The following is a 24,351-nucleotide window of genomic DNA, read 5'->3' as shown; positions in this document are numbered from 1 at the left end:
CTAAATCTTTATATTTAGCTTTTAAAATAATCATTCTATTATTTTAGTAGAAAATACTAAATTTTAATTTGTTTTAAAATATTAAATTGTATATGTGTTATTTAATGTTTTGAATTAAAACATTAATAAAGAAAGTGTAACATAATCAATTTTGAAAATTTAAAATTGTTAAGGTAATGATTCTTCATGATCCCTACACTTAATAAAATTGATTACTAACAATAAAGAGACGTATACACTTAGGATCAATATAATCACATCACCTAGATCTATATATATAAGCATAAATAACTAAGCAAAATAAAACTACACAAAATATATAAGTACAATAATCCATAGTTATGAAATAGAAATTTTAAGTTGTTGACCAAACAATATTTATACATGGGTTATAGCAAAGTAACTCGACAAAAATCAACAGCAAACCATCCACCTGTATGGCCTCACAAAAGCCCTAACCTACCTCTAGCTATAAAAGTGAAAGCATGTACACCACTCACAATACCAACATGTAGATCGACAATAAAGCTCCCCCTCGTCTAAAACATATCAATACAACAATACACCTCAACATGACATCCAATACCTTACAAAGGTAGACAACAATGTCATCATCCATACACCAACAACTGTGCCATTCAACCATATAATCAACAAGCATATGAACAATATTGAATCACAACACATCATATGCATACACCTCATATAATGCATCGTCACACTATGAAGATATCCTAATAGGGTAAGTAGTCTAAATGGTTTAATCCTACCAAATCAACACGACTTTTTTACACCTACTAGGTCCACAACCAAATTGGGATACCAATTCTTAACAACATGGTTTCTTATATGTTATCACTTAAACTAAAAAGTCTAGTATTATTGTTATGGTATAACAACTTGAATATGAGTCTGCCATAGCATTAACTTGTAACACTAAGTCCCCTATAGATTTAGTCTATCGATCACCCTTCAAATACTATGCACCTTCGATACTCAATTAGGGACTAAGTCTCCTACCTTGTGCTTTACTCAATTGGTCACTTTATATATGTATGTCTCGACTTTACCCACATACAGATCAACATTAGTCATTTATAACTAGTATGCCTCAACCTAACTCATATATCACATTAACTAAAGTTTTAAAGGAGACTCAACCATCAACTCTAAGCGATAATGCCTACTTAAGGAGGGTTTTTTAACAAATGGGTTCATAAAACATCATACCAATATCCTCACAATAGGATATCTAACTTTTAAAAACAACCTCTACTCTAGTCCTAAGTCAATCGACATGCTTAAATGTCCATAGCATTTCCAATATCACACCTCAACAATATTCATCTATATGTGTTACCCTAACTCAATGGATATTGATCTAATAACATTAATCAATTTACAACACAAATGCACCTCATCAGTTGAACCACATATAACCATTTACATATATTATTTTAGATCAATATATGTAGACCCCAACCACACCTAACAACATACAACATGTAATAAATTCATTTAACCTATCCATGTTCACCAATTATTTATGAAAACAACAAGTTAGTACAAGGAGCACCCAGTGTCGTTGAGGGAGCTTTCTACCTCGCCCACACTAGATGGCATACAACTCGCACTTGGTGTGAATTAGGTAGAGACCCCTGAACCCTCATGTCTGGTGTGACAAAGTCTCATGCCCAACCTCAATCTAAACAGAAACAATTTTCTCATCTCACACTCAGCGCCATTCAAACCATGTCTGACACCATTTCAATTTGAGACAATTCTCTCTCCTCATGTCTAGCACCACCAATCTTGCGTTTGATGTGAGTAAAACCACGCCTGGTATGATAGTGAGTTCTTCAGTTAACAAACCATAAATTTTGCTCAAGCCACCTAAAAACTAGAAAATCTCAAGCATGCAAAACACCAACAACATATATACACCACCAACAACTCATGTTCAACAAGAAACTCATCATGCAACCAAAGATCACCACAAATCATCAAATTCTTCTCTTTGAAAATGACTTCACTAAATTCAACAACCCAACTTCAAAGTTCATGCATTTCAACGACATAATTGCACTCATTCAATAATCAATTCATGCATAACAACCCAACAATCATCAAAAACTAGGTTTTAGCTTTCCTTACCTTAAAATCTAAGAGGAAAAGAGAAGAAGGAAATAGTTTCGAGCTTCTTCCACAAACTTCACGTGAGTGAATCTTGATTCACAGTTCTATTTACCTGAATGAACAAACACAACCAAATCAGAACTCCAGGGAAAGTATCCCTCCCAAGAGAAGGTTTAGAGAGAAAAAAACTCATTGAGTCCAAGGCGTTTTTCTCTAACTTATCTCTCTAAGATTCTTAAGAACGGAACTTATAAAACTCAATTCTGAAAAGAAATCTTATATATATTTTTCTCTTAGGATCAAACTAAACATCTGTCCAGAAAAATTATCCAAAACACCTATAAACTCCTCAGGGGTTTTTCAACTCTCAAAATCTCTCACAACACCACATCTTAGTACACCACAACATATAAATATTGTTAAAAGATAATACTTAACAAAAACTTACAGTATTACAAAAATTATATCAATAAACATTTTAAAAAAATTATATCAATAATTAAGCATTTTAAAAAAATACAACTGAAGTTAAGAATCACAAATTGATAATAGCACATTTGTTTCCCTAAGTAGTGAAATGAATAAGTAGGAGTTGAAAAAATAAGTACATATATAAAGCGTGATAATATATTTAATGGTTTACATGTAAATTTATAATGGAATTTACCTGTAGTGATAATATATTTCAGTGCGATGATTAAAAAAAAAAGAGAGTACATTTATAGATAATTTATGTAGTTACTATAAAATAACCATAAAGGATAGTGACCAGCTGTGCATATAGTATTATATTATATATAATAAAATCATTGGGGAAATAAAAAATAAAAAATGTAAAGGATTAAGAAATAGCAGAGAGAAGGGATAAATGCATGTCCACGTAAAGAGAATAGGGTTTTGACTACGTCAAATGCATCCAAGGAAGATCCCAACCTCCACGTGGGTACTGAAATGTTAACTATCTTCTTGTGCAACCTCTTACTACCCACCACGTGTAAGATTCTGGAACAACAGAGCCCGTGGATGCTGTCTCTATCCGCTCCACGTGGGAACACAATGACAGGTTGTAATTTTTTGTGAAAATAAGGTTCTAGTAATAGTTATAGTTACAGATGTGGGAATTGAAGATAATGCTGATAAGGACACCGATCGAATTGAACCAACACAACACAATGCATAATTGTTGGTTTCTGAAGGTTGCGGTCATCATTAGATTAGAACTAAACCTAAACTAATCCCACTTCAGTGTGACGTGAAATGAATGGCAATGGATTTACAAATAGCATCTTCAAAAATCAAAATCCAGAGTGAGAGACCCAGGCACATTCAGCGGTCCACAATTACGTTTCCGCTCCGTGTGGGACCCACAGCCCTGGAGCTGTCGTATTCTGGATTCAAAACCAAGGAGCATTATCAGCCCCCAATTATATACTATAATAATATTTCACAATCAACACTCACGGGCCTCGGGCCCAGGCCCGGTACAAGACTGGAAGTTTTACTTTACCCAATTAGGTCCGGCTTTTGGTGATGCTTTCCTCACATCACACGCATGACGGTAGCTGTGTGCGACTGTAACCTGCCATCTTTTAATTAATGTACAACTGATTATGAGTAAGTTTTTTATGGGCCTTAGATTGTGGAAGAGTGGGTCACACAGGAAATGGTTGGATGTGGCAGGAGTGGGCCCTGGGCCCAACTCTGCTAGACTTAGACCCGTCAGTGCAACCAAGCATCCTATGCTGTGCTTTTATTCTCAGCCTCCCATCCATTGCATTGCACTTTGTACTTTGGTTAAATTACACAAGAAGTTGGCAATGACATGCTTAATATTTGAATGAGTGGGTAAATTAAATTGGATATTAGGCCATGGGCATGGCGGCTCATAGTCATAACTGTGTGGCCCACAGTGACAAAATAATCCCACATCTTAGGAAATCCCTCACCCCATGTTGCTTAGCCAAACGACACACAATAAACTTTGCAACTAGAATGATTCATAAGCAGGCTACTCCCCTAAACTTGACCCTATAAAAAAACAGAGAGAGAAGAAAAACAGAAAAGTCTTTATGAAATTGTAACTGATTCTTGATATTGATCTAGTGGAGCAAAGCCACTTATTTATAGGACAAATACACCTATAACAAACTAACCACCCGAGATTCAGTTTTGCAACTGCTCTCTTTACAGTTCACTCACATACCCCCTCACAAACCTAAGTTGGGTGAGCAGCAGAAGATAGCTCAACAACTTTGAGTTTGTCTCGCAAAAATAAAAACTGGGCAGATGACAAAGGTTTTGTGAGAGCATCAGCCCACTGATCTTGAGCTGGAATATGTTAAACACTGAGTTGCTTGGCAAGAACCTTTTCTCGAACAAAAAAAAGGTTGATTTCCATATGTTTTGTCCTAGAATGAAGAACAGGATTGTGAGCTAGAGAGACTGTGCTTTGATTGTCACAGTAGACAACTGGAACAGAGAAAGAAATTCCCAATTCATGAAGAAGAGTTTCAATCCATAGCACTTCAGCAGTTGCTTGAGCCAGGCTTCGATATTCAGCTTCATTACTTGATCTGGCAACTACAGGTTGTTTTCTAGACCACCACGAAATTAAATTTGGTCCAAAAAAGATAGCTGCCCCAGACGTTGATCTTCTGTAGCTGAAACTTTTGATGAGACCCAGCAGCCTGAATGTGTAACCCATGATATAGTGTACCTTTAAGATACCTTAAGATCCTTTTTACTGCATTCCAATGACTCTCAAGAGGACTTGCCATAAACTGACAGACTTTATTGACAGCAAAACTTATTTCAGGGCGGGTTATTGTAGCATATTGCAGTGCTCCAACAACTGACCTGTAGAATGTAGAATCAGTCAATGTATCATACCCATGCTTAGACAGCTTGGAAGTAGAAACCATAGGTGTTGAAATTGGTTTGGCTTCAAGCATGTTAGTTTTCTGAAGAAGATCGCGGATATACTTGCTTTGTGTGAGAACTATAGAACCATTTGGCTGGTGTTTGACTTCTATTCCCAAAAAATAATCCAACTTGCCAAGATGTTTTAGAGAAAATATAGCATTAAGTTGACATATGAGGTGTTGAGTAAATTGAGACGAACTTCCAGTGATAATAATATCATCTACATAGACCAAAAGATAGACAATATTGTTATTTATGTGATAAACGAAAAGAGAAGGATCACATTTGCTAGCTTTGAACCCAAACTGCAGCAGAGTAGCTTGTAATCTGTCAAACCATTGCCTGGGAGCTTGTTTCAGGCCATATAGGGCTTTGTTTAACTTGCAGACCATAGTGGAACCAGTCTCAAAACCTGGTGGTTGCTGCATATAAACAATTTCATCAAGCAGACCATTTAAAAAAGCATTATTAACATCTAATTGATGAATTTCCCAATTGTTTGTAATAGCCAAAGTGAGAATCAGCCTTATGGTTACAGGTTTAATAACAGGAGAGAACGTTTCATTGAAATCAAACCCTGGTTGTTGATGGAATCCTTTAGCCACCAATCTGGCTTTGTACCGATTCACAGTACCATCAGGATTTTCTTTGATTCTGAAAACCCACTTGCAGCCTATAGCTTTCCTGTTTTGTGGAAGATTAACAAGTGTCCATGTGTTATTGTTAATCAAGGCATTATATTCTTGTTGCATAGCTGCTAACCACTTAGGATCCTTCAAGGCTTGCCTAGCACTCTTTGGTTCAGACTCAACGAGAAGGATAGAGGAATATAATTTGGGTTTTGAGATCCCAGATTTAGATCTAGTTTGCATAGGATGAACATTTTGAGCTGTGAGAGGTATAGAAGATTCTGTATTAATAGGAGACATAGGAGAACTAGTATTGTTAGACAAATTTGTGATGGGAGAGGGGTTGAGACTAGAATCTGAACTGGAATCATGATTGGAATTAGTCGTGACAGCAGGAATACCAGAACTGTGTACAACAGACTGTGGAGACAATGTTTTTAGGACAGGGATGGATGCTGAAGTAACATGTTGAGAGGAATCTACCGAATGTAATGGTGGATTGACATTATTGGGAAATAGATCATAATAAGGAAATCTATATTCATTGAAAACAACATCTTTGGATATGAAGATCCTTCCGGTTGGAGAAAGACATTTATAACCTTTGTGAGAGGTGGAATATCCTAGAAAAACACACTCATGAGACCTAAAGTTTAGTTTGTGATTGTTATAAGGTCTAAGAAGGGGAAAACAAGCACAACCAAAAGTCTTTAGAAATTTGTAGTTTGGCATCTGTTTGAACAAAACATTATAAGGGACATCAAACTTGAGAGAGGTGGTGGGTAATCTGTTTATAAGATAAACAGCAGTAGTGAATGAGTCCCAAAATTTTAAAGGCAGAGAAGCATGATTGAGCAATGTTAAGCCAAGTTCTACAATATGCCTGTGTTTTCTTTCAATAACCCCATTTTGGTGATGAGTATGAGGGCAAATGAGTCTATGATTAATCCCGAGATCTGTCAAGTATTTGGTAAAGGGTCTAAACTCGCCTCCCCAGTCTGTTTGAAGATTTTTAAGAGGAGTACTAAACTGTAATTCTACCATGGCTTTAAACTGTTTAAAGACAGTAAATGTGTCACTCTTATTTTGCAGCAAATATAACCAGGTAAATCGAGAATGAGCATCAACAAAACTTAGATAATATTTATAGTTATTTGAAGACTGTATAGGGGCTGGTCCCCACAAGTCACTGTACACTAATTCCAGAGGAGTATTATAGACAGATTCAGACAAAGAAGAAGGCAAGCGATGGACTTTTCCAATACAACAAGCAGCACAAAAGAACTGATCATTTTTATTCAAAATAGGAACATTACATTGTTGTAGAACAATTTTCTGAACATGAAAATTTGGATGTCCTAGTCTAGCATGCCATAAGGCCTGAGAACTAGTTCTAGAATTATTCAAGATATCAACATCAGTATTTACATCATTAAAAACATTTGACACTAAACAGGTGACAGAAGTGCTTGGAGTAGCTTGAAGGTGAAGACTGGGAAAGCAGTAGAGACCATCAGGACCCACTCTGCCATGTATCAAAACTTCATTGGTAGCCTAAGATTTAACAAGACAGTGAGTAGAATGGAACTCAAAAAAGACAGAGTTATCCTTGGCAAATTTACTAACACTGATTAAGTTTTTGGTAATATTAGGAACATGCAGCAGATTATGTAAGGCTAAAGAAACTTTTGGATTATGTTGAGATAAAAAGAATGAAGAACCAGAGGAGTGGATAGGCAAACCTTGACCATTGCTAATGAAAATTTGGTCAGGACCTTCAAAGGGACTGATCTGATGAATAATTTGTTGATCTCCTGTCACATGAAAAGATGCACCAGAATCTGGAAACCAATTTGTAGGATTTGGAGCAGTGTTCATGTTGGTTACCATAGCACTTGGTTGCTGAGAAGTTGATTTGGTGTTCGGATTCCATTGACTAGAAGTTGGCCTGTTGTTCTGAGTCCATTGATTATTGGATCCATTGTGCGAAAAAAATTGTTGTGGTTGATTGACATAACTCTGTTGTCCAACATTTCCACTAAATGAGTTTTCACGATTCTGAGAAAAATTGCCTTGAAAATTGTAGGTAAAGAAAGGTTGATAGTTTTGGTCAAAACGATGATAGCAATTTGCTGCAATATGACCAATCTTACAACACACTTGACACTGAACGCCTGAATATCGTCCACTACGGCCACGACCACGACGACCACCACGGCCGCGATACGCATTTCTGCCACCATTCATATTTACATCAACACCTTGTGAAGAATGACTAACCTGATTGTCAACACTACCATTTTCCTGAAAATTAGGGTTCGAATTAGGGATTTGTGTGAGATTGACTGCAACTGATTCAGATAGGAGTTTCTTTTTGTATTTTTGAGTGCGCATTTCATATGCTAACAGCAACGCTTCCACTTCTTCAATTGAAGGAGTATCGAATTTGCTTTCAATAACAGATATGACTGAACTATAATCTTGCGATAAACCTTCAAGAATCACATCGACATGTTCTTGTTGTGAAACTGATTCTCCAACAGATGCAAGAGCATCAACCAAGGCTTTAATGCGAAGAAGAAATTCTTCCATAGTCTTTTCTTCAAGCAAAGTAGATCGCAACTCTGTTCATAACTGTCGAGCCCTAGCTCGAGTTTGTTTGTGAAAATAGTCATGGATTTTATCCCAAACTTGATAGGAATGAACACTTCCTAATACTCGCGAGAGAATTGCAGGAGACAAAGACGATTGCAACCACGACATAAGCATTTGATCTTGTTGCTCCCAAGCTATATATTCTGGATTGATTCTTCCTTCATTTCGATCAGATTCGTTTAAGAATCGCAAAGGAATTTTTGGACACACCACAAAATGTTGAAGACGATGAGCTTTGATAACCGGTTCGATTTGTTGACGCCAGATCAGAAAATTCATTTCATCTAGTTTCGTTGAGATCGTGTGCGCGAAAGTGATTGACGCAGAGGAAGAGAGATTGAGAGATAAATCGGCCATTGAGATCGTCACGCTCTGGATACCATATAGAAAAACAGAGAGAGAGAAGAGAAACAGAAAAGTCTTTATGAAATTGTAACTGATTCTTGATATTGATCTAGTGGAGCAAAGCCACTTATTTATAGGACAAATACACCTATAACAAACTAACCACCCGAGAGTCAGTTTTGCAACTGCTCTCTTTACAATTCACTCACAGACCCACTATTTTATGCTAACTTTATGAACAACGACATCCCACAAACTGCCACATTCTGTGTTTAGTTCTGCCACTCCTTGCACGGATTCATCTCATGCAAAATCATAATACTGTTGCTATTAATTCACATTATTATTCTCATTTGTCACTATGTAATAATTCTTGGTGGATCGTTTTAATTTGCACCATGTGATGGATTCATACATATCATGGTTTCCAGATAGGTTGATGCTTGGCAGATTTAGATTACATGTACCATGCTATTATTTTGGTACTAAATTAACTAGTTTTATGATGGCTCTTATTTAATTGGAGCAATTGGATCAACTGGATCGCCAGCGTGACCAATGATTGTACAAAGCTGAATTCTTTGAGTTTTTTATTTTGTTTTTTTGAGTGCTGAAAGGGAAATAGACCCACACTGTATGATTAGGTTAACACTCTTGTTCTAGCATTTGGGTGTGTATTCTATGCAGTTTTGGGTTTTGTACACCATAGTAGAGTGAAGGGACAGGATCTTCAGGAAGCCTTTTGTCGGCTAGTTACAAATTTTTAATCACCATATTTATTCCTTTCTTTTTTATTTACACTACGTTGGTGTTGATGAAAATGAGAAGAAAGATCGTAGAAGGAAAGAAAATTAATTAATGTAGTTTTTCATAATCTTTGTAAGTTTAAAACATGAAATGAATGAAGAATATATTTGTGGGTTCCACACCGACAAGTCTTTCTTTTCAAATTGAAAAGAAAAGGCATAGTATTATTTTTAACAATGGGATTCATGTATTAGAGCTGATAAAATTTAGGTCCTGGGTGTGTTTGTTCAACAAAAAGAAGGGTTTCTGTTATTCTGCCTATGAGTGGTCAATGAATCCCTTTTAGAGTGCTTAAAAATGATGTAGGAACTACTGTCATAATTCTGCTTAGCAGTGGTATTTTACTATGCATGAAGTGGAATATTTTTACTTTGTTGAAGACTTGTACAACATACCTTACACTCACAACATCCGTACATTTCAGATTTTTTTTTTCTTTCTTAAGTAGACTTCACGTATATGCATTATTACTTTTTACCTTTCAATATAAGCAATTCTAAAAGTTACTAAACGGTAATAATTTCACATTCCATTAATTATTTATTTCTTAAATAATTATATTAATTATAAAATAAGATATTTATTTGTACTAATTTTATTTTACTAAATTAATTAACGTCATTTAAAATGTAGCCAATTTTCAATGATAAAAAATAGTTAAAATTATATAATTAAAGCATGTAAATTATTGTCACAAATTTAACATGTTTGGATGAGAATTTATCTTCGTCTAGAGTGAACCATGCTCTTTGTTTTCTTTGTGTTAGTTATTCTACATCTACATCATAGCATGATATTATCCAATTTGACTTGGGTGGAAAATGATGGAACTTGCAATTTTAAAATGAAATCGATTGAGTTAAACAGCGAATCATAATACTTAAAAAAACAATTAAAGATCAATTCTTTCAAATTCTTTTTATGCAATTCCATTATAAATAAACTTATAAGAGTTTAAAGGAGATGGAGTGAGAGAGTAAAACAACAAAATATATAGCCCACCTCAACCTTAACAATACACAATGAGACTTTTTACTAGAATATTAATATAGCTAGAGTAAGTTGTACAACTAGATCGATCGATCTACCACATAGGAAGGTACAAAATCTCAAGATCTCAAGTCTTTATTAAAATATAACTTTATGAAAATATAAGAATTGGAGTAAATTGTGCACTAGCTAAGTCAATCAACCTAGGATCTAAAAAGATATGTATACATATATATACTTTTTTTATTTTTATTTATTGTGTACATGGTATTGAGGTTAAACTTCAAGAATTTATGCAAATTATTTCAACTTCTCATTATTAATTAGGCCAATCATACTATAATCTCGAGCGGTAAGCACTTAATGACTAGATAAATATCTCTAACATATTAAGTACTTTCTTCAATAACATCATTCTTATTTCCATTTTTCAGCCAAAAACCACACATTATTTGGAAGTTGTCATGTTAAATCAATCTGAATATTATTGCAGTTTCATACATGCAAAATTGCACGTGCAGGCCTGTGCGAGAGCGAGGCACAACAGATCACCCATAGACGACGTCGCGGTGATGGTTATCTCAATAGATTTTTGCTGATAGTTATGTTATGTAGCTAATTAAATAGTTTGGTAGAACACGTCTTTATCTACCTATATCATATAACAACTCATGTAGCTGTGTCAGCAAACAGTTGTTCAATTCTTCTGTTGCAGTCAGAGTTAACAGAAACTCATTAGGTGTTTCTGTTAAGGCTTGGTACAATCTACAATGATAGGGGAATAATTTTTTTGAAAGATATGAAAATATAATTAATGTATCATCATCCTGAGGTTAAAATTGTTGGTTACTTGAATACAGATAAATTAAAATATAATTTCTCTGATGACTTCCCCCAAATCAGATAGAAGAGATTTAATTTGTAGTGATGCAGACCCAATTTTGTATTATTTTTGGGCTATTGCAATTTGCAACCAAGAGAGATTAAACATACATCTCTTATTGGATAGAACCAAAGTGCATGAAAGAAGTGTAAATGTGTTTAATCTAGCCAGATGAGCCCCATGCATGTGTGGCTCTGGTGCATGAGATGGCAATGGCCATAGTACTGGCGAGTGATCAGTTTCTTCATCAAGTGGGGTTCTGGTATAGATATAAATATATAATCATGAAAATCGGAAAGTACATTTTTGCTTCTGTATATAATGAGAGTTAATGTGAATCATTTGTTTGGCATCTCATTATAAATCAAAGTGTCACCGAAAGGTCCCCAGGGGCCTGGGCATATCAAATCACTGTCTTATCGGCTATTTATTATATTACGCACGACAATTTTGTTAGTTACGTGTCTTTGTTTTTCAAGGATATTTTTGTATAAAACAATCACATACTAATATTTACATCAATCATATTAATAAAGAACTGTCTTATTTATTATTCACATTTTTTTTTACAATTTTGTTTCTAATTTTTTAAATGCTTTTTATTTTTCTACTATTTTTTGAAAAACTTCCTTATAATTATCACTATCCAAAAATTATTTATATCTTATTATTAATCATTCACTTTATTTTATTTTATTTTTTAAAAAATAAAGATAGGTACAAAGTATCATTAATACGCAAGTATTTATATAATATTCTTTAATTACTAGATAGGTTCTTTAATTATTTGAAAATTTTAAATATTTTTTTTGACTTAAATATATTCTTAATTCTTATAGTATATATATATTTTTACTTTGTTCCCTATTTTTTTTAAATAGTCCTTATAAAATTTTCTCATTTTATTTTAGACCTTGTTATTTTGTTTTAATTCTTCTAATATACTTATTTTTCGCTTCATTTGTTGTAATATGCAGATATGTTTTAGTCTCTAACTTTATTTTTTCAAAAGGATCAACTCAAAAAGAAATAGAATTATGCAGCGACTAAAACAGAAAGAAAATATTTCAAGGACTAAAATAAAACAATAAGGACTAAAATATTTTTTTTTATAAGATTAATTATTATTATTTTTTAATTATTTTATTTTTAAAAATGTTAAAAAAGTAGAATGTATTTTCTTCCCATTTCATTCCAGTTTGTAAAATAATTTTTTTTGATGGGTCCGTTGCTCCTCTCAAAAATGAGGAAAATTTAATATTTTTATTTAATTTTCTTCTACCTCATTTTCCCTGAAACAAATAAGGGGGAAGATGTTATTTGATGTTAGGTAAGTGGGCTTTGGCTCACTTGTATGATCTCATCCCTTATTGGGCTACCAATGTACTGCAATCAGGCTCGATATTTAGATTCGTAAGCGGTATACCCCTCTCAAGATTGAATCAGGATCTCATCATTTTGCTTGTAACGAAAAAAAAAATGGTAGTTTTGTGAGAAAATATTCTTTACCTTTTGATTACCAAAAGAAAAAAAATTGTGGGTAAATATAGCATAAATTACTAAGAACGTGTTATAGTATTGAATTGAGCTATATCAAATCACAAAAAGTAAAGAAGATAAGTTGATTAGATTCATAAAATAATACATGAGAAATTATTTTTTAAGAAGAATGATACAATAAAGTATAAAAAATAATAAGAAAATATCATAAAATAAAATTATATAAGCTCTTGTGTATTCTTTTCTAGCAACATGATAATCTTATACACACCACCCTTGAATCCCTCCATAGCATAATTTTTCCATGGTTGTTCAGTATGCAGGATATTGATATTTTGGGCGATTTAAATATAAAAAATTCAATAAATTTTTGAATGACTTCATATACAACATCGAGTTTCTTTTAACTTGTGTAATGCAAATGCATGTTTATTAATAATTTGTATTGTAACAAAAGAAGTTAGTTTTATTTAATGATAATTAATTTTAAAATATTAATATTTAATTTATAAATAATTACAATAAATAAAAACTAAATTTAATAAGTTAATTTTTTTTTACAAATACTCTCATTAAATAAAAGCTCCTAAAAACACTCTTATGTAAGATAAATATTCATATTTACTATATAAGAGTTGATTATATTTTTAGATGTAAACTTAATATTGTTATTATGTATTATTCAAACTTACACCTAGATTTTTGTCTATGTTATAATAATACCTGGCCGATAGAAATCATACCTCACAAATGTAAGTTAATTCTTGATTATTAGCTTTAAAATATTGCGTAGATGATGTCTAAGTAAATAAAAAACTTACACTTAATACATGATGTATTTAATTTGAAATATTGTGTATACATTAAATATTATGGACTTATAAAATAATATTTTATTTTTAGTTTTCAATGTTATAAAGTCACGAGTCATAAAAAACAGTTTTATAATGTTATGATAGGATGTTTCTTTATACCGCTTTATTATTAATTTGATAACGAATCATGAATTATTGTTCTAAATGACTGATTCAATTTTAAAAACTTTGGTAATATCATTTTCGTTGTTTATTTGAGATATCCATTGAGTAAAAACCTTCGCATCTTAGGATCGACACAACACAATGAGAAATTCTGTTATATAATTTCTTTTTTCAAATAAGAAATAGAAAAGAAAGAAAATCATAAAATAAAATGATGTGACAGAGAAATAAATGAAATATATCCTATATATTTTTTAATATCTCCAACACAATATAACTTCTTAGGTTTCATTCGAGAATACGAGTACTACTATACTGATAAAAGGCCTCTTGTATTTTATAAATCAATATTTTTTCTTTTATTTTATTAATGTAAAACTTTTTCTATATCCCAAGATACACTTGCCACTCTTTTTTCAGGTGATGCTGTGCATCTCTTTCCTTATTTGCCCGCTTTTATCTCTTTTCTTTTAGACTTATTTCTTTCCTTCACCCATATCCTCTCTTTGTTAGCCGTAGCCATGACAAATGTGTCAATTTCATATGTAGGTCCACCAACTCTCACTGCAGCTATCAATCATATTACATATTTGTTCAAGTATTACACATTCATGTTTATTGCCACTTTTCACATCCAGTTATATGTCTATGCAGATAAATGGCCTTTTATTTTTATTGGGTATAAATTAAGGTTGTGGGTAAACATCATTAAATCAATGCGAGAGATCGAATAAAAATCATTGTCAGACACCATCGTAGATTTTCTCAGCTGCCACCATCTTTATTTCTTTACTAGAGGGAATATCGGTGTTATACCATAATAACTTACTCAAGAATATCTATAACATGTACGCACAAAATTTATGTAATCATATTATGAATTATGAAAATAACTATCAAATCACCGGCATCAATGAAGGACAGTTGTTTCTTGTGGGGCTCACACGGCATGGGAGTGAGGTATTTTAGGAGCAATGGCGTGACGCAGAGACACAGGAAACAGGGTCAAGGTTCTCATTACTTCAAGTTCATGCTATGTGTCTCAGGTAGGGGTGTTAAATAGAATAAAGTTAGAAGAAAATTAAACTAAATTATAATAAATAGTTTATTAAATTAAATTGATTATTAATTAAATTAAATTAAATTATTATCTAGTTATAAGAGTTTGAACTAAACTATAATATTAATTAAATAAAATTATTATTAACTATAAATTAAATTAAACTACATTAAAAAAACAAATTTAAAACCAATATTTTTAAATTGAGCTACCAAATCATTGATTTTAATTATGAATTAACATTATTATAAATTTTTTATTACATGTGATTTTTCTTGCGAATTTTTTATAAAAATTTGCAGGAAATATTGTTCCTACAAATTTTTTTGCAAAATTTTATTTACAGGTAATAATTTCGTGGATAATATGTTTTTGTGAATTTTAAAATTTACAAGAAATTTTCCAGCGAAATTTCTTGCAAAAAAATCGCAGGAAGGTTTTCCGCAAAAAAAATCACAGAAAAGTTTCCTGCAAAAAAAAATTTGCAAGAAAGTTTCCTGTGAATTTTTTTGCAAGAAATTCTGCAAGAATATTTTTTACGAAAAAAATTAAAGAAATTACTAATGATCACAATGAATTTATCTGAAGCATTTGTTTTCACGCCCCAACATGTGATATGTAATCTTTTAAATTTTAAGATTGTAGATTATAAGCCTAACACTCAACCATACAAATCAACTTATAAGGTAAGTGTTACCCCAACTTATATATTATTTAATTATTTTATTTTCAATTGACGTGGGATTTGAAGTTTTTTTAAAATATTAAACTTATAAATTTAAATATTTTTTTGATTTTTCTTGCAGATTAAAATTGACAGGAAAATCCGCAACAAAAGTTACTTGCAAAAATTTTCTACCATTTAGTAAACATTTACTTGCAAAATAAAATTCTTACAATATTTTCTGTAAATTTTAATCATGGAAAATTTTTTCTATAATCATTAAAATTGTAGCAAAATTTGCAAAAATTTCTTGTAGATTATTTTTCATAAAAAGATTTATAGGAAATATCTATAAATTATTTTTATTAAAATAATAATATTTTTTAGCATAAAAAAATTTATTTGGATAATAAAAAGATAAGTTTGTACATATATATATATATACATATATATATATAATACATTTTTTTTAATTTTTATAATATTTATATTAAAAATATTGAAAGAATACTAATTATGAAAGGTATATAAATTTTTATTCAATTAATAAATAAAAATATTTTTTTAATCCTATAAATTAATTATTTATTTAGAACTATAGTGTACTAAACTACTTTTTTATAATAATTTAGTTTTTAAAACTAAAACTTAAAATATAGTTCAGTTTAATTTTTATAAAAATTAATTTAGTTTTTTATAGTCTAATTTAGTTTAATTTTTATAATAATTTAATTTAATATAGTTCTTTGAACATCCCTAGTCTCCTGTCTTCATCTTCTTATAATGGACCACACCATGGAATTTAACTTCAATGACCTGGCTACAAATCAATAAAAATACTTCATAAGGATCCTTCTTGAGTCCCTACCAAGGAATGTAGTTGATTTTTCTTTGTCACATATATTTTTTGTTTTTTTAACCTTCTCAACAGAAAAAGAAAATAATAATAATAATAATAATAATAATAATAATAATAATAATAATAATAATAAATAAAAGAACAAGTAGCGTGAGGAAAAATGCGTGTAGGGTCTACATATATTGTATAATTAAAGCTCTCATGGCATGATTAATTGGGTCCATCTTAAAGCTAGCCATATCTGCCAGCAAAAATTATAGGCGCATCATCAGGAGTGCCAGATTCTGCTCCACAACATTCTTTGGCCATACCAAACATTTTATGACTTTAATAGGTCAGAATTAATCATTGATTGTGGTGCACAAGGATTTCAGCCACTTAGGTTAACAGTGAAGGTAGCAATAGGAAAGTAAATCATGGCAAATGATAATTGCTTTGTTTTTCTGTGATTTTACTGAAATGGGTAATAATTGACAATTAACACTATCCTGCAATAACCACTAAAATGAGCTGCAACGAATTTTCCATTTGAGTAATTAAATCTTCAGCTTGGGTCCGAAGGCATCCTTTCTTTCTTTGTAGCCCTTGATAATTTTAGACACAGCAAGGAAAATGCAAGAGCACCAATAGCCTCAGAACAATAATCATGAATTGAACAAATTGTCTATTATTAAGAGATCACTAAAAAAGTGTGCATACCATGATTTCAAGGTAAATATGTTTATTGTAATCTGTCATGGAATAATAAATTAATAATACACCTCTTGCTATCAAAATGTTGTGGTTTTCTAGAAAAGAATCAACCACATTCAAAATTCATGATGCTATCTATAGCATCTAATATGACTATGGAATGATTACAATTGATCAGTGGCTGAATAGACGGAGCACAAACCCAGACAACAGAACGTTATTTTCGATAAATAAACTGAAATCTGTGAGAAGGTGGTGTTTCTTTTGGAAAGGTTCACGAACCAGCGAAGACAAACTTAAATGAATGGAATTTTATTGAAATCTGTTTCTGTATTTGATCTCTTTGAAACAAGGTCTTAACCCTGACCCTGAGGCTTAAGTATATGTTGTAACTGAGATTTCTGTCTTCGCACTCTTTCTTCCAAAGGGATGACCTTGGCATTGATTTTGGGAATGCCTCGTGGCCATTCTATGCATCCTTTTATCCCACGAGTTATGTGGGGATTCACAGTGTCTGCAAAGTTTCCTTGTCCCAATAATTCCCACTGTCTGAACCCACTTTCACACGAACCTTTACACATAAAAGTAGAACCAATCCCACCGCTCATACCTGAACTCGTTGCAACTCTCCCTTCACACTCACCAAACCTAGGACCTTCCAAGTTTTGTTGTGCCACCGAATCACAGTGTTTGTAACAACCATCCCCAGCATTTTCACAACATTCAGCTTCATTGATGGAAATGGTTGATTGATGTAACACGGGATTATTGTTGAGGCAATAATCTTCATCAAGATTTACAATGTGGACGGTGGACGAGGGATCAATGAGATTATTATTGGAAGGGTAGTATGGTTCAACTTGAATGAGTTTCTCTTCGAGTTCCTCAAAAACGGATAAAACATCATTTGACTTTGTGAAATCACATGAGTCAGTTGCCTGTTTGAACAAGTGGATCATCTGATTGAACTTATCTTCTAAGGCAAGTTTGGCGTCAAGTAGCTTCATTTGAATGCTCTCTTCACGCCACAGCTCAGCCATGTGAAACATGTTCCTCTCTTGCTCCATTTCCTGGCGAATTCTAATTGAATATCTCTGCAATCCCTGGAGCTTGGCTTTGTCTTCTCCTATCTGCATTGCTAATTGGTTGCACACTTGCTCTGTGAGTTGTCTTTTCCTCTTTTCTTGAACGTAGTTGAGCATGGCTTGGGCTAGGTCATGTGCCAATTTGGCATTGAGTGATTCCATCCTCTCTCTGCTTCTCCTTTCCCTGGCTAGCTTGTCCTTTAAGGCCTCAATGACTGCATCGTTTTTCTTGAGCTGTCGACGCTTCCAGAGAAGGTGTTCCTTCCTAAAGGACTTGTGTTGTGCTTTGAGGTTGTTAAGGGAGGTTTGAGCACGCAGGAGTTCTGATAGCAGAAGAGAGACAACGGAGTCTCTCAGAACGTTGCTGTCACGCTTGACACGTGGCGGGGAAGATTGAAGCTGAGGACATTGTCAATTGTTAATTTGAGTTGAGGGCTTAAAAGAAATGAGAGAATAGAATATACCTTTGGCTTAGATGACAGCTTGAAAAAGCGCAAGTGCCATAAGCGCGCCGCGAGTTTCCTGGCGGAGATGCGAGTTACAGGGGAAGCGCGGCGGAAATTGACGGGAGAGGTGTTGGGAGAAATAGGGAGTTTTCGAGTGTTCATTTGATTTGTTTGGAACGGAGAATGTCTGATCATCTTTCATCAAACAAAGCTCGCAATTTTGGAATTCCTTTCCATCTGCTCCTTTTTAATACTTTTTTCCCTCACACTAACTACCTTTTACTACCCTCACTCTACCTTCTTCAATACTATTACGATCTGATTCCAGCAACTTTAATGGAAGTTAGTTATCCCGTAATTCAAGTTTTAATTTTTTGTCATTAAAGGACTTTAATGCAAGAACATAAGTTGTTTGAATCATTCCTTGCCAGATTTCAAGCAAATCTTATTGAACATATTTGAGAATGTTTCAAAAATAATAATGATGAAAATTAATTTCGTATAATGTTTATGTATTTATTATTGTTTTATTTTATTTTTAATATTTATTTATTGCATATTTTTTCTCGTAATTTATTTTCTTTCATTGTAGTGCAATTATCTTTTTTAATAAAAATTTAAATTTGATTCATAAATGATTAGAAAAAAATTTCTAAAAGTTGAATTTCTTAAAATTTCTTATCATTGGAGTAAATTTGTGTTTGAGTTGCTTAATGCTGACATAACATACTGGAAACTACTTTTTTCATTTTTCAATGCATGAAGTAACTCAAATGAGTTGTTTTCGTTAAAGATGCCCAGACGTACGGTATCAGTATAACATGTCCAATCATCAAATTATTCTTTTTAATATTTATATACAAAATATTGGTTCCAAAAAAGGAAAAACACTCATTAATTCATACACATTCTTGCCGTTCTTCATTTTTGCATAAGAATTATTAAAACGATATATTGTATTTACTTATTTTTGTTTGTCATCTTAATAAAACTTCAGATTTAAAATATGTTTTCATTTTAAATGTTTAATCTCCTAAACTTTTGTAATCCAGCTGTTTTGTAATTTTTATTAATCCCTTGAGTGTTCCATTTATTATTAAAAAAAGGGGATTTCGTGCTTCTAAATTCTCTTAGAAAATAAAATTAAAAATTAAAAAAATACTAGAATGATTGGTTATTGTGTGGTTAGTGAGTGAAAGCTGAAAAATTGTAAAAGTGAGAAAATCTCAAGTGAGAGAAAAATGTGTCAAAAGAAAAAAAGAAAGATAATTAATATATTTATAAGTATTTGAAGTAAAATAGTCATAAAAAATGGACTTCAAAAAGTGATTAAGAATTTTAGTATTTTTTTTATCTATTAGTATAGATGAGATAAAGTGGACATTCTATATGATTCCTATAATTGTCTATGGTATATGTTAATTATGATATTTTTAAATTTTATAAATCTGTAAAATAAATGTTATATCCACTTAAAAATGATCACTAAAACAAGAAAATAATGATTTTAGATATTAGATAGATGGAAAAAAAATTACAGGAACTAAAACAATTTTTTTTTCAATTTATAAGATCAAAATTAATGACTTCAAATTTTAAAGGGTAAAAAAATAAAGACTAAAATTAAAATGTACTCATTTTATATGAACTTAAATAAAAAACTAAAAATTTATTTAAGTCTATTAATAATTATATTAAAAATTTATTTAAATAGATTTCTTCATAATAACTTATGATTAAAAAAACATAAAATAAAATTTTATTATAAATTAAAATTAATTATACATAACTGTAAAATAAGTTGTGAAAAAAATTTAATATAAAAATATTAACTTATTCATAAAATAATTTTAGTTTACAACAAAAGTTTATTTTATTTTCCTTTTGATAAGTATTTATGAAATAAATTTATCCAATTAAACTTACATGCTAAATAAAATTAAAATTCATAACATAATTTTAAATGAAAGAAAACTTAAATGACCTTATATAAAGTTTTAAAACTTTAAAAATAAAAATTGCATCATTACCGTAAAAAATGTAATTAAGCCAAAAGGAAAAAAAAAACAGAAAACTTAATATTATTGTACATTCAATTTTGCTTATTCATACATGTAAATTTTTTTTCCTAAAAGGTTTACAAAATTTGAAGCTTGAAATTTATTAATATTAGAAATTTTGATATAAAAAGATGAAAAATTTCTGAGCATTATTTTGTTGGAAAGAAATTTCTCTTTTAGTAATCTGTCTCCATCTTTGAATGAAAAGGCACATCACATGTGACAGATGTATCGCCCTCTCTCAGCCAATTCTTAATGGTAACCAACTGTGCTTCATTATTGCATAGCATAAGGTTTGGGAATGTGGCTTTTGCTTGGATTGTCTTATAAGGAAATTTATATCTGAGCCAGGAAGGACCATGCATATCATTCTATTTCTGTAGCTATTACATCTAATTTCATAAATGGATCAGTAAAATGTCTAGTGTGCTTCATTTCTCTCAGATTTTTCATTCCCATCATCATATGTTTTTTCTGTGTGCACTTGAGATCTCACTCTCCCACTTGCTCCTAATTGTTGCCATTTCAATTTATTTTCACCCTAGCCATTAGGAGGGTGGGTAGAAAATTAAATACAAGAGGCTACCTTACGTAAAAACAACTGCTACATTGTCATGTTTCCCAGAATCCTGATCCTAGATAGTCGCTAAAATTAACACCAAAAGATTTAGATATAAGTTAGATATGTTATTATACCACTTGAATGTAATGTAGTTGAAGTATTCACTATTCAGTGTTTTCTAATTTTGGTCTTTACAGAGCTGTCCTTTCAGGATCGCATTAATGAAAAACATATACTCAAATCGTAAATTAAAAATAATTTTATAATCTCTCAAAGAACAAGTATATAATTCAAATTCTTCTTGAATAAATGATTATGTAATTAATTATTGATTTATTTTGAACAAACAACAAAAATCAATTTGGTGTGAATTTAAAAATTAATCTATACTCATAAGATGTAATTTCTAAATTTCTATTAACCAAATATTATGATAAACCTGACACCGATTAATTGTAGAAACACTTGATTGATTCTCTTATTGCAGAGGAGACTTTATAATTATGACCATTGAGTTAAGAAACCTGACTATAGCAGAGGATGTATTAGCAATTATACAGAAAGAAGGTGGACAGTATAAAATTATGGCAATATCTCTCATATCTTGAATATGTTTGTGAACAATAACTCTTCAGCTGAACAATTACATATATTATTAATCAGCAAAAAATATAAATTAAGAATTGTTATGCACAATAAACACAAAGCTCAGTACTGACACATTCAAATAGAATGAAAATGTATCAATTTCTTGAGCAGTTGAACATATTATTGGGATGCAAATAAAGTCCCACGTCGTTTAAATAAGAGGATGAACATGAGTTTATATACATACAGTTGTCTTCATTGTTTTAAAGGTCTTTTAAAAGATGTCCAAAAACAAAACACATATCTTAGATATAATAAGAAACTTATTTGAAAACAAACCGAGGAGCAGCGGCTTTAAATTTAAAGCCAAAATTCTGATAATTTGAATGTATTGTATTTATTTTTGTCGTAATTGTTGCTTTGTCAATTTATTTCTTAACAGAGAGCGGGTTGAAAATTAAATAAAAGAGGGTATCTGACGCTGCTAGATTGTAGCTAAATTTAACCTGCGAAGATGGAGATTGAGACATGAGGATGAGCCTGAGGGAGTGTATTAATAGCATTGCTAAATTTCTGGTTTGGGTTGAAGGGTCTTTACGGAGCTGTCCTTTGGGTGAGGATATTCACATACCTGTCATTAATGGAAAAACAATGTTGTAGTTACTTGGTTATAGTCATCATAAGGATGAAGGCACGAATGATTTTGGTAAGTTTTCAAACCTTGTTGTTGGGAAAGAAAGCAGAAACATGTTAATAAAACCAGCCATTTAGGCGGATCCAGCCATATAGGCGGCAACAAATAAATAAAACAAGCTAGATGATGATAGACAAAGAAAGAAAAGAAAGTAGACAACACAAGAATTTTACGTGGTTCACCCTTACACTAGGGCTACATCCACGGGACCAACTCCGAAAATATTTTATTACCACCTTCCACAAATTGTGGGAATACAGAACTCTTCACTCAACAAACACTCACTCTACAAGAGGAAACTTGTGTTTTTGAGTAATTTCTGAGTTGATTTACAAGTGAAATGGGGAGGCCTATTTATAGTTGAAGCTCCAAGGACAATCTCGTAAATATCCTAAAGCTTAGGGGCAAAATCGTAATTTACCCATTAGATTTTTTTCAGAAAAAATCTGCTCCACCGAAAGTTGTTTTGGCTGGATCCTTCAAATCTCCCCCTCCAGCCATATTTTCCAAACATTCTAAACAGTCATTCCGACAAGCTCGATACATTGTCTGAGCTTTTCTCTGGTCACATTCTTTGTTAGCATATCAGCAGCATTTCTATCTGTATGAATCTTCTTTAACTGGAATAACTGTTTTTCAATGGCCAATCTAATCCAGTGATATCTTACATCAATATGTTTGGTCCGAGAATGATACATAGTGTTCTTGCTCAAGTCTAAAGCACTTTGACTATCGCAATAAACTATGTATTCCTCTTGCTTCAACCCTAATTCTTGAAGAAATTTCTTCATCCACAACATCTCCTTTCCAGCTTCAGTAGCCGCAACATATTCTGCTTCAGTTGTGGATAAGGAAATGCATTTTTGCAACTTAGATTGCCATGATATAGCTCCCCCTGAAAAAGTAAATATATATCCTGAAGTGGATTTTCTATCATCAAGGTCTCCAGCCATATCTGCATCTGTATAGCCTTCAAGAATTGGTTTGGCTCCTCCAAATCTTAAACACAGTTTGGATGTTCCTCTCAAGTATCTCAAGATCCATTTTACTGCTTCCCAATGTGTCTTCCCGGGATTTGATAAATACCTACTCACGACGCCAACAGCATGAGCGATATCTGGTCTTGTACACACCATAGCATACATTAAGCTTCCGACTGCTGAAGAGTATGGAATTGTTGACATTTTCTCCCTTATTATTGGACATGATCTATTGCTGAGTTTGAAATGCCCAGCAAGTGGTGTAATAACAGGCTTAGCATTTTTCATATTGAACCTCTCTAGAACCCGTTCAATATATCTTTCTTGTGATAACCACAATTTTCCTGCTTTCCTATCTCTGATGATGTCCATTCCTAAGATATGCTTTGCTACGCCCATGTCCTTCATGTCAAATGCCTTTGACAATTCTACTTTTAGATTTTTGATCATTTGAACATCTTGGCCTACAATTAGCATATCATCCACATATAGGAGAAGGATAAGAAATTTACCATTTGGATATCTGTTGATATACACACAAGGATCTGCATCTGTTCTTTTGAAACCTTGACTTTTTATGAACGAGTCAAACTTCTTATACCATTGTCGTGGAGCTTGTTTTAATCCGTACAAGCTCTTTTTCAACTTGCAGACCATATCTTCTTTTCCTTTGACCTCAAAGCCTTCAGGTTGCTCCATATAGATCTCTTCATCTAAATCACCATGCAAAAAAGCTGTCTTTACATCAAGCTGCTCCAACTCCAGATCCATGCTTGCTACTAGTCCTAGTATGACTCTGATAGAACACATTTT

The 24,351-nt window shown here is 32.1% G+C and overlaps 1 protein-coding gene and 1 long non-coding RNA gene across 2 annotated transcripts; both read right to left on the bottom strand.

The window, feature by feature from the left end:
• Positions 1-1,489: 1,489 nt before the first annotated feature.
• LOC114916494 (uncharacterized) lies at positions 1,490-4,785 on the bottom strand. Its single transcript, XR_014434269.1, has 3 exons — positions 3,070-4,785; positions 2,155-2,248; positions 1,490-1,839 (listed from the first exon to the last, which is right to left on the bottom strand). It is a non-coding gene; the product is annotated as an uncharacterized LOC114916494 (long non-coding RNA).
• Positions 4,786-17,198: 12,413 nt separating this feature from the next.
• Positions 17,199-19,088, bottom strand: LOC109809473 (uncharacterized). The gene is made up of 2 exons (XM_020372800.3): positions 18,673-19,088; positions 17,199-18,607 (listed from the first exon to the last, which is right to left on the bottom strand). The coding sequence occupies exons 1-2, from the start codon at positions 18,847-18,849 to the stop codon at positions 17,480-17,482; spliced, it is 1,305 nt and encodes a 434-aa protein (XP_020228389.1). The 5' UTR covers positions 18,850-19,088; the 3' UTR covers positions 17,199-17,479.
• Between the last annotated feature and the right edge of the window lie 5,263 nt (positions 19,089-24,351).

Source organism: Cajanus cajan, chromosome 5, assembly GCF_000230855.2.
Source record: "Cajanus cajan strain Asha chromosome 5, NIPB_CcT2T_4, whole genome shotgun sequence".
NCBI classification, from domain to species: Eukaryota; Viridiplantae; Streptophyta; class Magnoliopsida; order Fabales; family Fabaceae; genus Cajanus; species Cajanus cajan.
Note: the sequence above shows the minus strand (reverse complement) of the source record. Positions and strands in the feature narration are given on the sequence as shown.

What these genes read in the sequence shown, in the direction of transcription:
- LOC109809473 (XM_020372800.3), bottom strand. Translation starts at nt 18,849, where the DNA reads ATGATCAGACATTCTCCGTTCCAAACAAATCAAATGAACACTCGAAAA. An exon ending in AGCTGTCATCTAAGCCAAAG is followed by an intron (nt 18,608 to 18,672) that starts GTATATTCTATT and finishes CAATGTCCTCAG; the next exon opens with CTTCAATCTTCCCCGCCACG.